Source organism: Ceratotherium simum, chromosome 3 (assembly GCF_057802395.1).
Source record: "Ceratotherium simum simum isolate JZ-2026a chromosome 3, ASM5780239v1, whole genome shotgun sequence".
Classification (NCBI taxonomy): domain Eukaryota; kingdom Metazoa; phylum Chordata; class Mammalia; order Perissodactyla; family Rhinocerotidae; genus Ceratotherium; species Ceratotherium simum.
In genome coordinates this window covers 45,692,500-45,706,906 of record NC_141902.1, presented here as the reverse complement: position 1 = coordinate 45,706,906, position 14,407 = coordinate 45,692,500, and the positions used below count along the sequence as shown (strand labels likewise).

The 14,407-nt window shown below is 42.1% G+C and overlaps 1 protein-coding gene across 1 annotated transcript in view; it reads left to right on the top strand.

Moving 5' to 3' along the window:
- The window catches only part of ATP8B4 (ATPase phospholipid transporting 8B4 (putative)), a 107,220-nt gene that overhangs the window by 62,092 nt on the left and 30,721 nt on the right, over positions 1 to 14,407 (top strand). Inside the window, exons 14-15 of the mRNA XM_087429075.1 lie at positions 2,530 to 2,713; positions 3,275 to 3,498. Of these exons, the coding sequence (XP_087285201.1) occupies positions 2,530 to 2,713; positions 3,275 to 3,498 (408 nt within the window). The remainder of the gene's footprint in view (positions 1 to 2,529; positions 2,714 to 3,274; positions 3,499 to 14,407) is intronic.

The window sequence follows — 14,407 nt, the reverse complement described above, 5'->3', positions numbered from 1 at the left end:
GCTGTATTGTTTAAGCGCTTTTCCAGGGGAAAGTATCCCAGCTCACTGTTATTTAATTAAAATAATGCAACTGGATGGATGTATTGTAATTATTGCTCTTGCTAATGTTTGTGATTTGTGGAGTACAACCTGACCTTCACATAATTACCACACTAAATTATTGCCATTAAGATACCTCTGGTGGTTTTTCTAAATAGCAGCATTTTACAGCAATGCCAAACAATTTGCTTTGATTAGGAAATCTGGTTCTTGTCGTAATAGAATAAACTTGCATTGTACTTTTAATGTAGTTCAGGTTCCAAATCTTGAACAAATATCAAAACACTCTTCTGAGTTTCTAATTCAAAAAACAAAAGCTCTGATTGCACTCCAGTGAAATCATCATTTATATGCACAAAGAGCTAATCTCACATCTTTCTCCAGCTTTGAAGATCATTTTTTACTTTCAGAGTTTGGAAAATAAATGTATCTTCTTGTAGACAGTTTCTTAGAGGACAAATGAAGTTGGATGCGAGTATATTCTATTTTCCCCCTGTGATCAGTTGTCTGTTAGCTCTTAGTGCTTAGAGCATTCTCCAGCTGGATTCCAGACGTAACGATGTGTTGCCTTCTACACCATGGAAAGTTACAGAGCTCGGTTGCAGGCCAAGCTTAGTTGAAAGTTTGTCCAGATGACATGAACTTCTCCCTTGCACAAATGAGCAGCAACTGAAAATTGTAAGGCTGTCAGCTGAGACTTGGAGCTGGCGGCCTCCTAGCTGCATTGCACAATATGGAAAGGGTCCTTAATGAGCTGTGCTTTGACTTGCCTTCAGGCTCAAAGAAACCAATGTGTGGTGGGTTAGCGTGCTCAGGTGATAACATACACTGTTCTCTTTCTGTCTGTAAATCTGTTGAAAGAAAGAGCTAAGATAGATGCTCTTAAGAACCCCTCAGCTTCAAAGCCTGAAGCTTATGAAACCATGAAATGTTATTTTTCGTTTAAGGAGAATTGATCATGTTTCTGCTAATATAGTCAGAAGCTTTTTTTTTAAAAAAACAAATCATGATTCCAATTTGCTCAAATCTTGATGCTTTAAAGCATGCAATTGAGTCCTTCTTAGAGTCTGAGTCTAGGTTTTCACTTCTTAATAAAGAAAAAAGAGAAAAGGGGACCATTCTGGGCAAGACAGCCAGTTACATGCTTTCTCTTTCAGAAAGGGCAATTATATTTGAGAATGCAAACTCACATTTTCCCCTATCAGCTTTGATATGAGAATTTTCTACATCAGAGTCATGTTTTTTTACTCATTCACTCATCCTTCCATTTATAATATTATCATTTATTAAGCAACTCAGGTCATGGTACTAGAGCCTGAGGATAAGGTTGTGAACAAAACACGGTCCTTGTTTTAGGGATTACCATCTGGTGGGAAGGCTAATCTCACAGTGGTATGACAAATACTATAAAGAGGAACAAACAGTGATTTGAAAGCATTAGGCAAAGCAACATATTTAGTTTCTCATAGGAAAGTCAGGTAAGACTTCCTGGAGGTAGTGATGTTTTCAGGTAGAGGGGACAGTAAGTGCAAAGGTACAGAGGCAGGAGAGAACCTGTCAAATTATGGAAACAAGAAATTTGGCATGATGGGAGTAAAGAGTAAACTTAAAGGCAGTGGTAGAAGACAGAACCCAAAGGAATATAGGGGCCAGATTGTGATGGGTTGTGAATATCTTGCTAAAGATTCATTCAGAGATACTGATGACTCAAAGTTTAGGTGGATTCCTGTTTCCTCTTACTGCATTTATTAAATAATGTACAGCAAGATGTTCTCTAGAAAAAAAATTGGGCAGTTAATTGCAAAGGATTGTGCTCTCTTCTTTAGTCATTTCTTGGCATGTCTAAAGGCTCTTGTGTATTTGGAGAGGAGCAAGGGTGGAAATGTTTGGGGAACTCTGCCTGAAACACAGGTTGCATGCCACCCTTTTGCACAGGGCTCTCTAGATTTCACTCACTATGTTCCTCAAAGGCTAATCTCCAGATCATCTGCTTTTCATTTGCCTTAACAATCATATTCGCATTAACAACCACAACAACAAACACTAAATATACAAAACAATAATGCAAAGGAAATGAAAATTCTATCATGTCGAACAAACAAATCACCATCATTTGTAGTTCATTCTAAACGAGGTGAGGTGGTGGATAGGTTTCATCTTTTGCTTCTGCTTATTTTTAGTGGACTCTTGAACTTCTCCAGCATTTGTGTCCCTCTAGCATGCTAATGCATCAAGGAGGACACACAAAAGGCACTGTGTTTTTTATTTTTATTGTAAAATTCCTCTGCACTTTGTAGGAGTTCAATACTCATTTCTTTAGTTAGTTGTTGTTGCTTGTATGACCCTGACTCAACAAAGACTTGTTGAAGTGAATTAAACTGTTTAGAAAAGAAATCAGTTGAGAAACAAGAAATCTGTTTTGCAAATGACGTCTTTCATTTACTGTTTCCTGTTCTTTTCTGGATTTTTTTTTTTTTTTTGATAATGTAGGCCCATGCCCTAGAAAGTGACATCAAGAATGATCTCCTAGAACTTGCCTGCATGTGTAAGACTGTGGTCTGCTGCCGAGTCACCCCGCTCCAGAAAGCCCAAGTAGTAGAGCTGGTGAAGAATCACAGAAATGCTGTCACTTTGGCCATAGGCGATGGAGCCAATGATGTCAGCATGATCAAAAGTAAGAGGACATTCGCTCAGCTGGGCATGCCGCACCCCTGGAGTCCTCGGGTTCAGCATTTGGCAATATGTATTGGAGATTGCATTGCAATTTTCCCAGTGGTTCTAAAATGAACACTTTTATTCCAAATGCACCCACCAATGCGCCCACCATTATTAGCATTCATAAAAAAACCTCTGTCTTTAATTAAATCATTTGTGTATTTTTAGGCTAGAAATGGATATTGGTCACGTTATACTGTTTGGAGAAGTGAGTAGCTATGGTGTAGAGAGATGAACACTGGACCCACAGTCCCAACACTTGGGTTAATTCCAACTTTGCTACTTACAAATTGTAAAACCTTGTGCAAGTTACTGAACTTTTCTGAGCCAATTTCCTCTTTTGTAAAACCAGGATAAATACCCAACTATTATGAGTGTTTCATGAGATAACGTATGTGAAAAATTATAAATGCTATAGTTGTAAGGTTTCCATAAATAATAACATAAAAGAGGAATGAGAAGCTCCCCAAAGAGATTGTGTCTTTGTGGGAAATGAAAGTGTTGCTCTTTTCCGTTGCAGGTGCTCACATTGGCGTTGGCATCAGCGGCCAGGAAGGACTGCAGGCAGTCTTAGCCAGCGACTATTCATTTGCACAGTTTAGATACCTCCAAAGGCTTCTCCTTGTTCATGGAAGGTGGTCCTATTTCCGAATGTGCAAATTCTTATGCTATTTCTTCTATAAGAATTTTGCATTCACACTTGTGCATTTCTGGTTTGGTTTCTTCTGTGGTTTCTCAGCCCAGGTTGGTAAAAAAACACTTTTCTTTCTTTTATAAGATCCCCCGATTGTAAATGACTGTTCTTCATGGCTCTTCACCAATAGAGAGCATTCGTATATGCCTAATACAAGTGACAGTTATGACAATATGTAACTGATGGTTGACTTGAGTTTTGGACCCAAGAAGAATATATATTTAGCTGGAATTTTATTTTTTCCTTATTTATGTAGTAACCAATGAGTACTCCCTCCTGTGCATTTTTAAGTTTTTACTGAAATGTTTTGGCATGATGACAGCTAAGCTTGGTGTAGAGTTTTGATTCAGAAGTCTGAGAAACACTAACAAGAAATGTTGAGATATCTCTGTTGGAAAGATGGTCACTTACCTACCATACTGAACGTAAATATTTTAAATCAGGGAGAAGTAATTGATACTCTGACATCAAGGCTGTTTTGATAGTAATTCATCAGCTAAAAATTAATCTACAGATTATGTTGGTAGCAAAGAAGAAAAATTAGCAAATTCATAAATTAGTATTCTATTTTTTTTTTCTGGTGAGGAAGATTGGCCCTGAGCTGACAGCTATTGCCAATCTTACTCTTTTTTCGCTTAAGGAAGAGTGGGCCTGAGCTAACATCTGTGCCCATCTTCCTCTAGTTTGTATGTGGGTCGCTGCCACAGCATGGCTTGACAAATGCTGTAGGTCCATGACTAGGATCTGAACCCGTGAACCCCAGGCCACCGAAGTGGAGTGCGCTGAACTTAACCACTATGCCACCAGGCCAGCCCCAGTATTCTATTTTTATATTTACTCATATCCATTTTTTTTTTTTGTGAGGAAGACCAGCCCTGAGCTAATATCCGCTGCCAATCCTCCTCTTTTTGCTGAGGAAGACTGGCCCTGCGCTAACATTCGTGCCCATCTTCCTCCACTTTATATGGGTCTTCCTCCACTTTATACAGGACGCCGCCCCAGCATGGCTTGCCAAGCGGTGCGTTGGTGCACGCCCGGGATCCAAACTGGCGAACCCCTGGCTGCCGCAGTGGAGCACGCGCACTTAACCGCTTGCGCCACCGGGCTGGCCCCTATTCATATCCATTTTAAAGGATAATTACTTAACCCCATATCTTAGATATCAGGGAAGTTTTGACCCTGGGTATTAACTTTGAAATGTAAGACCTATAGCATTTCAATATATTTATGAATACAAAAATGGCATTAATATTTTAAACAACAATAAAAGAAAAAGATCGTCCTTCAGAATGAAATGATAACCATAACTCTCATTAGAGATGTCTTCAATTGCTCTGCTTTCTCTTGGGTTTACGCACTGGTATCCACGATATGCATGAAGCTAACTTTTTCAATCATTGTATTCTAGAATAATTGAGTATGAATTAAATCTTGGCATTTTACATTTTCTTAAATGCGCCAAGGGAGATTAGTAAATCTTTTTTGTAATAAAAATAGGTTTTGTACATTTTCCCCTTTTTCTGAGAAGTTGAGGTTTCTTAAAGTGAGGCACACCTGTACCCACTCCTAACTTTCTGTATTGAGGATAACGTTCCCAGAACTAAAAGTAGACTCTGTTGATGTTTTTGGTCATCTCTAGAGAGTTGAAGTAAAGCGAAGTCTTGACATTAGCTTCTCAGAAATAAAAGTTTTCTTAGCGCTACTTCAGAGAAGGCATTGGGGTGGGGATATTTACCTGCTCCCAATTCCACCTTTGTCCAACATAGACAAGTGTGGGAGAGTGGCTGTGCCTTCCTAGGCTGGTGACTTTCCCTCCACATAAGAACGAAGCCAGGCTGTTTGCTAAGCAGTGTTTCTGAGAGGTCTAATTTTCTTATTACAAAGGTTTGGGGCTTTTGAAAAATCACAAAGCTGTGAAGGGATGCTTTGCCCCTATTTAGACCTCTCAGGACAGAGAAGAGTGGTTAATGATTTGTATTTACAGACACTCCAAGCTTGGATAGGCCCGTTTACTGCCAAAGTTGTCTTTGTTTTTTTTTTTTATAATTTTATTTATTTATTTTTCCCCCAAAGCCCCAGTGGATAGTTGTAAGTCATAGCTGCACATCCTTCTAGTTGCTGTATGTGGGACACGGCCTCAGCATGGCCGGGGTTGCGGTGCGTTGGTGCGCGCCCGGGATCCGAACCCGGGCCTCCAGTAGCCGAGCGTGAGCACTTAACCACTAAGCCACGAGGCTGGCCCCAAAGTTGTCTTTGTTAAAACTGTGAAATTGGAACTAATGTTCAATGACTTCTAACCTCGACATTTAGGTGACTTCTGCTCTGCTTTCAGGATCTGATAAAATTGGTCAGAGTCAGATGTTAAGCAACTAGATTTTTAATTCTCTCGCCAGTATTTACGTTTTAAAAGGGAACAGCAAGGGAGAGCAATGATTGCTCCAAAGACATGAGTAGCTGACGGTTAAAGCCAATTGTAAGACACACCACCTGTCTATGATTAGGTTTCTTAATTGAGCATGTTTCTTTTCTGTGTTCCTTTCTTCTTCTTCTTATTTTCTTTTTTTACTTTTCACACTGAAAACTCTAGTTAATTGCACAATCTTCATTTGAATCCACCGTCAGTCCTGACTGACTCCCTGTGTTCTTTCCTATGCTGGTGAGTTGGGCTGGACCAGTGGTTCTCAAGCTTTAACGTGCATGGGAATCACCCGGAGGGCTTTTAAAGCACAGCTCCCTGGGCCCCACCTGAGTTTCTGATTCAGTAGGTCTGAGTCAGAGCCTGAGAATTTGCATTTTTAAAGGTTCACTGGAGATGCTGTTGTTGCACACCAGGGACCATACTTTGAGAACCACGGGGCTGGCCAATATAGAGGAAAATCCAAATGTATGCTTCTGTAGGGGAAAGAGGGAGAATCTCCCTCTGCCCTTTCCCTTAAGGTTCTTATGGCTGGCCAAATAATTAACAAGACAGGTTAGCAGGAGAAAATAATACCAAGTTTAATAACATGTATACATGGGAGAAAGCAGGGACACTGCGTTTCTCAACACAATAGCAGAAATTCTCGTCTTAAATACCATGTTCAGCCAATGACAAAGGAGGATGTTGGGGGTGGAGGAGTCAGTTACAGGAGATTACCACTAAAGCACAGTAAACAAGAGTAAGGTTATTATGCAGCTTTGAGGCCTCAACTTCCACATTGATAAGCCTCTAGAAATGAGGCCATCCCCCTCTCTTCCCAAAACAGAGAGGGAGATACCTTTACAAATGGAGATTTCCCTTATAAATGTAAATGATTGTCTGGCAACTCCTCGCAGGGTCATCCAGAGAATGTGGCCAGAGAGACAGAACTTCTGATAAGAGGGGCTTGTTGGTGCCCTTCCTATTGTAATCTCCATCCCACATTATCTTTACAGCCATCATGATATAAGATCTGTTCCAGGAAGGAGCCACCATGTCAAATTCTTTAGACAGTTAGTGGGGGAGGTCAAATGTCCCTAGAGAAAACAACCAAGGTAAAGAGATAGATTTCATGGTGGCCAAATCTTGATCTCCCACACTTCCTTGAACCTAGAGCCCAGAGTGAAATCCAATCTGCTAACTTTTTGTTTTGTCCATGCTGGACTCTATTCATCTTTTCTGAGGCAGAGGGGTCAGTTAATCAAACAACTTATCCCTCAAAATAGAATTTTTCTAGAGGGCTTGGAATCTCTTTATCTGCCTTGCCAAAGCCATTGCCCCTGAGGCTTATACATGCACTAAGACAGGGTCAGGAGAAAAAGGGTGTCTGCTTCAGGGTAGAGGGTTGCTTTTCGCAATTTATCCAGTCTATTATGATTTTATCTAGCTTAACCGTGAGCTCCTTGAAGAAAGGAAGTACATCTGCATCATCTACACAGCCCCATAATCTTGAATGGTGACTGGCAGATAGAAGGCATCCAGTCATTTCATGTTGTTGGGTGTTTCTAGAGCCCTTTCTTGTGCTTGAGCAGATGCAGCAAGGAGAGTCATTCCAACATGCCTCCAGTCACTTCTGCAGGCTGCCACTTACTCTACCTGCACTAAGGGCCATCTCTGCAGACTCCACATCTGGTCTGTACAAAGGTGTGCAGCATGACCAGCACTGTGTGAAAGGGGCTCAGTGTCCTAAGATCTCAGTGTGATTATGGCATTGATTCCAGAATGTGGAATGATATTTTTTTCAGTTGTGTTAATATTAATGTGATATGATAGTTAATTGGGCCACGTGTGATATATTTCTTAATTATTTGTATGTCACTTCATTCTAGGAAAGACATAGAGAGGATTTCCCAGGTTTATTTTGCTTTGCCTGGGTCTTGGCTGATTTAAACAGGGCAGGACACATCCTTTTTAGGCAGGAGAACCACCCTGGGCTACTGAGTAGAAGTCCTGGACTGCTATCTATTTTGCCCTAATTTTTACGATGATTTGATTAAATTGGGACTCAGGCTTATGCCTACTGGACAGGATCCCTTGGTCTCACTATTTAAGGCTTCGCTTCATTCAATGAATATTTGCTAAGCTCTTGATGTATGGTAGACTGTGGTACCTGCTGGAGTTTATATCCTGGGTATGGGAAGGGATGTCTAAGAGGTACATTCTTGGTGGACGTGGCAAAGTGTGATCTCACAAATTGTATTAGTTATCCACACTGTGGAGAATTTAAAGTTGTATTTCCAGGCTTGTCAGAGAAGTAGATAGGCTTGTCAGGGGAGTGGCAAGTAGTAATTTGTTATCATTTGTTGGAGAGGAAAAGGCAGCAAGACAATGACAGTACCCGTGAAATGGCATTAGTGCCATGATGTCATCTTCTTGGTGGAATCATGATGTTGTTGACACCAACAAGTAGGGATAAAAGCAAATTGCAGTTATAGCTGACACTTAAATAGCACTTACTGTGTTCCAGATATTGTCTGAATATTTTGCCTGTATTTGCTCAATACTTACAATAACCATATGAAATGGGTTTTATAATCATGGTCTGTATCAGCTTTTTAAAAAATTTTTAATTGTGGTAAAAAAATACATAAAATTTACTGTCTTAGCCATTTTTAAGTATACAATTCAGTAGTGCTAAGTACACTCACATTGTTGTGCAACAGATCTCTAGAACTTTTTCTTCTTGTAAAAGTGAAATTTTATACCCATTGAAAAACACCTCCCCATTTCCCCCTCCCCCTATCCCCTGGAAACCACCATTCTACTTTCTATTTCTTTGAGTTTGACTGGATAATTTCAAATGACCTATGTTTTAGCTTACTGCTTCTTTCTTCTGTTTGGTTGAGTCTGTTGATGATGCTCTCTCTTGAATTCTTCATTTCAGTCATTGTATTCTTCAGCTCCAAGATTTCTGTTTGTTTGTTTTGATGATTTCTATTTCTTTGTTGAACTTCTTATTTTGTTCACACATTGTTTTCCTAATTTCATTTAGTTGTCTGTCTGTATGTTCTTATATTCACTAAACTTCCTTAGGAGGATTATTTTGAGTTTTTTGTCAGGTGGTTCATAGAACTCCATTTCTTTAGAGTCAATTATTGGAGCTTTATTAGTTTTCTTTGGGATTGTCATTTTACCTGATTCTTCATGATCCTTGATTCCTTGAGTTGGTATCTGCACGTTTGAGTAAGCGGTCTCCATTTCCAGACTTCACAAGTTTGCTTCGGCAGGGAAAGACAGCTCAACTCGGCTTCGGTTACTGGATGGGTCAGCTGGCACCATCTGTGGGCAGGTGGGCTTGCTACCAGGGCCTCTGGTTAGGCAAGGCCACTGCCTGTGCTCTGAGGTCAGGGGTGGGGTGCCACTGGCTGGGCTCTGTGATTAGGCAGGGCTGTGGCCTGGGATCTGCAATTGCTCATGGTTGGATGGGGTCTCAGGCTGTATTTCCTGACCACATGGTACTACTGGCTGGACTCTGTGTTCATTGCAGTTGGATGGGGCCTCCAGCTGTGCTCTGTGATCAGGAGAGGTCACACGGTGTGCCCCAGAGTTGGGCAGGGTCCCTGTCTGGGTTCCCCCATCATGTGGGACCACAGGCTATGCTTTGTGATTGGGTGGGATCACTGGCTGGGATCCCTGGCTGGGTGGGGCTGCAGGCTGTGTTCAGCAATTGGGCGGTTCTGTAAGCTGGGGTCTACTGCAGGATGGGGCTATAGGCTAGGTTCCCTGGCTGGGTGGTACCATAGGCTGAGCTTTGAGGCTGCCCTGGGTCACTGTTCAGGCTTCCTGGTTATGCAGGGCCAGGCGCTATACTTAACAGTTGGGCAAGGCTGTTGGTTTGGGTCCCTGAATAAGCGAGGCTATAAGATGGGCTCCATGGTACCTTAGGTTCTCTGGCTAGGCTTCCTGGTCAGGAGGGACTGGAGGCTATACTCAGCAGTTGGGTGGGGCTGTGAATTTTCTTTCCTACACAGGCAGGGCCATAGAACAGGCCCCATGGCAAATACAGCTCTTTGGCTGGGTATCCAAATCAGGCACAACTGCCGACCAAGCTCCCTGGCCAGACGGGGCCACTGGCTCAGTTCTGCAGGTGGGGAGAGCTGTTGGCTGGGATCTCTGCTCCAGTGCTGCTGCAAGTAACAATGAGGTCCACCAACATCCGTCTGCTGGTTGCGGTAAGCCCCACCCCCTTCTCTGTCTCTATCTGATCCCCAGTGATCAAGACTAGCAGATCCCCGGTGGTCAAGACTAGCAATCCTCATGAGGCAAGATGCAGTGGGCTTCTCAGGAAGTGTCCTGCAATGCTGGGAGAGGTGGCTGTCCACCTTGGGCTCTCTTTTTCCCACTGGAGAAACCATAGGCCCAGAAGGGCCCTCTTGGTGGAGCGCTGCACTGGCCTGGGGGAGGGGCGATGCGCTCAGAGTGTAGCTGCTCCTCTTTCCCTTCTAATGTGGTCCTTCTTGGTCTCTGTGGTCCAGCACAGTGCTTCAGCCTCCCCTACTAGTTCTGGGATTTTCACAGATCTTGTCTTGTCTGTGGATAGTTGCTAGTTGTCTTCTCTTGGGGGGGACTGACGTTGGGAATGACCTATGTTGCCATCTTGAACACTCCTGAAGTCACTTGTTTCCAGAGAGCATTTATGTGGGATACGGCCTGCCTCAGATCTTTGTCTCTGTTCCAGGATTTTTTGAATTTGGATTGCACACTCTGGTGAATACCATTTAGGATTCAAATTTTCAGGAGAAATTCTTTTGTTTCTTCCTTTAACTAGTCCCAAGGTTAACACAGGCAAGTTTCCTTGCACGCCCTTTCTGCAGGAAGATTTGTTTCTCCTTTACTCTCACACTAAGGATTCAGCCCTTTGCTGCCTTAGCTATGAGAATGTTAGACTCCTCATTTGGTCTAATCTTGGCATCAGTAATGGTGTCTCTTACAATAAAGAGTATCTTAGAGTCAATGAGATTTAGTATTATTACCCACACTCATTTGGCACAGAACCCTGTTTTTTCCAAACAACATGCATAATGTCCTATAGAACAGGTGCCATACAAACTCACTTTGAGAAATTCTGGAATAGATGTCTCTACAATGATAGTTTCAAAATCTGCCATTGCTGTGTTATTTGTCTTAGTTCCAATGTTTTGGAGGTAGTAAGATGTACAAAGGACAAAAGGATGCTAAGAATGCTATCTCCATAGGAACAGGCTATTTATGTTTCTTCCTTTCAAAAACTTATATTTTCTTTTTTTTTTTGTGAGGGAGATCAGCGCTGAGCTAACATCCATGCTAATCTTCCTCTTTTTGCTGAGGAAGACCGGCTCTGAGCTAACATCTATTGCCAATCCTCCTCCTTTTTTCTTTTTTCCCCAAAGCCCCAGTAGATAGTTGTATGTCATAGCTGCACATCCTTCTAGTTGCTGTATGTGGGATGCGGCCTCAGCAAGGCCAGAGAAGCGGTGCGTCAGTGCGCGCCCGGGATCCGAACCCAGGCCGCAAATAGCAGAGCGCGAGCACTTAACCACTAAGCCACGGGGTCCCCAAAACTTACATTTTCTTAATGAACTCTAGTCCAGGGGACAAAATAGCCCTGTTTTATATGCTAAAGTGGGGAGAGGGGGTTACATTTAAACTTCTGCAAAGTCTTTTCCACTATCTTCAAAGCTTTTTTCTGATTATAAATATATGTGAATATATATTAACTTTTATATATCTGAGACCATACTCTTTGTATCTTTCTTCTTTAAAAATAAAGCACATTTTGAGAAACTCCTCTTATTTTACATTCTTCAAAAGGTTATTTTTCTTAATGGCATTCTGAAATATGGATTTATTATAAATTACTTAATTATTCTGATTTTATGAACATTTAAATTGTTGTCATTTTAAATTGAGTAATTCATTCCTTGAGTCACAAATTGTCAAATTGCTAGTAGGAAAACTTGTTTACTGTCTTAGGAAGAGAAGACAAAATGATGACTAGGACAATCCTCACCCACTTGGAATTTGTTTTCTCATCAAGAAATAAAGAAATGTGGGGGCTGATCTTCCTCTCTCTCTCTCTCACACACACACACACACACACACACACACACACACAAAATAAATAAATAAATAAATAAATAAATAAATAAATAAATATTTAAGAAATGTGGGGGCCGGCCCAGTGGCCTAGCAGTTAAGTTCACGCGCTCTGCTTCGGCGGCCTGGGGTTCGCCGGTTTGGTTCCTGGGCGCAGACCTGTGTACTGCTCATCAAGCCATGCTGAGGTGGCCTCCCACATAGAGCAACTAGAAGGATGTGCAACTATGACATACAACTATCTACTGGGGCTTTGGGGAGAAAAAAAGGAAAAAGGAGGAAGATTGGCAACAGATGTTAGTTCAGGGCCAATCTTCCTCAAAAAAAAAAATAGAAAAAAAAATAAAGAAATGTGTAAATAAGTCCAATAGATGTATAACTGAAGTTAACATGAAAGAGTGGGGAAAGGAGAAATGTGTGAGGATCTGGCACAACTTCAAGGGCTCAATTAATCTCAAGTGAATATATGAATATTTTCAAAATTAAGTGGAGGTCTGAAGGCCTGAAAGTCTAGCTATCAGCAGGGACTCGGGGGCAGGTTTCTGTAAAGGTGTGAGATCACATGTAGAGTAAAAGGAGGCAAACCTTCCTATCATACCTGAACCCTTTCCAACTGACCTGCAGTTAGCTGAATTTGAAATCTCTCATTAATTTCTAAAATTCCATTTTTAACCAACTCATTGAGAAACACCTTTTAAAAACTGCATGGCATTGAAAGGGGATCATACTTAACAGTTGTGTACAGTTGTAACACTTGCATACAGTTGTTGTATACAGCAAGAACTGTCTTCTAGAACAGTTGTTACACCACGATCAAGATGGAGACTGTGGTGTTTCCCTGCCCCACTCACATGTGTGTGGGCTGGTGTGTCAGTGACGCTGAGAACTGACCGTGAGGGTAACTCGGACATGGAATTGGCCCTGGCAGGGATCATTGTCTCTTTTCCATTCTCTGTTTTTCACTAGGAGGTCCTGATTAGCAACAGGTTTAACTGAAAAATTTTTTGGCTTTTTTTCTTAGTCCTGTTTTTCTAAGGACAATATGCTATAAATGAGGCAAGTGAAAAGAAAACAACATATTTGGGAGAGACACTAACCTACAGAGAATGAGAGTTTTTGAATAGGGGACATTTTTGCAGTCACACGTTTTTTCCCCCATTGAAATCATTTAGCTGGCTTTGGCCTCCAAAGCCACATGTTGAGTGACAAGGCTTTCTTAGCCCCTAATGCCACTTGCTTCCAATCTGTCGATGAAAGTTGGCCATCGGAGGTCTTCCCACCCGCTGCCATCCTTCTCCTAAATTGCTTCAGTGGGATTGAAAGCTCCATGGTGAAATGGAGCCAGTAGTATTAAAGACTCTAGGGCCTGGCAGATTCAGTAACAGCAGGCGTGTGTTTAGAGGCCCCTCCTTGCCATACCTGATCTTCAGTCACTTCTCTGTCCAATTGGCCTCTGGGAACACCAGAATGAACCAGAGGACGCAGTTCCTTCCTGCAGGGAACTTAACAGTTTGGGAACAATTTTATTTTCATAAGTGTGAAACTGCTGTTGAATAACTCCACAGTCACCTTTCTCTTATTTTTCCTCCAAGAGTTTTTGTGAATTAATTTTGTCATGGATGAGCCATGTCTTGGGGCCAACCCTGTCCAATCTCAGCATGATTCATAAGCACCCAAATATTTCTTCCCTGCACCTCTCCACAGATTGCTTTGAAGGAATCCACTCTGCAGCTGAAAACATCTGACCAAACGTAAACAGATTGTGCTTTCTTAGACACAATGTTGACTTGTAAAAACACCAGTTTAATTACTTAATGAAGTGACGTGCTATTTTTTTACTACCTTGGCCTGTCTGTCGGGGCCTGGTAAATTTTATCCAGACTCTTATTCTCTGATGATAGGTCCAGTATATTCCAGCCAGTGCCCCATCTTGGTAGGTGGGCTGGAGCAGATGTGCAAGCTGATCCAGCTGTGGCGTGTGAGGCTCCAAGGGGCCAGTGGGTGGGACCATTCACTGCCTGTGGGATGGTGGCGCTTAGGACATCTCGGATGATGACGTAATGCATGTTAGGTTATGCTTGGTTTATGGGCTTTCCTCTGGTTAACTTCAGTACCCTGCCTCTGTTGTGATTGCTTTGAGACACATGGGGAAAGAATCTGCCTGGGAGGCACCAGACTCTTTTTGCTTGCTTTACTGGGTGGACTTTCCTGGGAGAAATAGCTGGGACACAGAACAAAAAGTTTATGTTTTGTTGAAATCTAGAATCTTTGCTCTGGCAGGGAATGTCTGAGATACCAAGTCCAGCCCCTCATTTTACAGAGGGGGAGCCTGAGTCCCCCAAGAGCTGAGGATCAGTGGTAGGCAAGGTTGGGACTGGACCCTATGTCTCCTGACCTTCCCTTCTGTGCTTTATCTACTCTGCTTG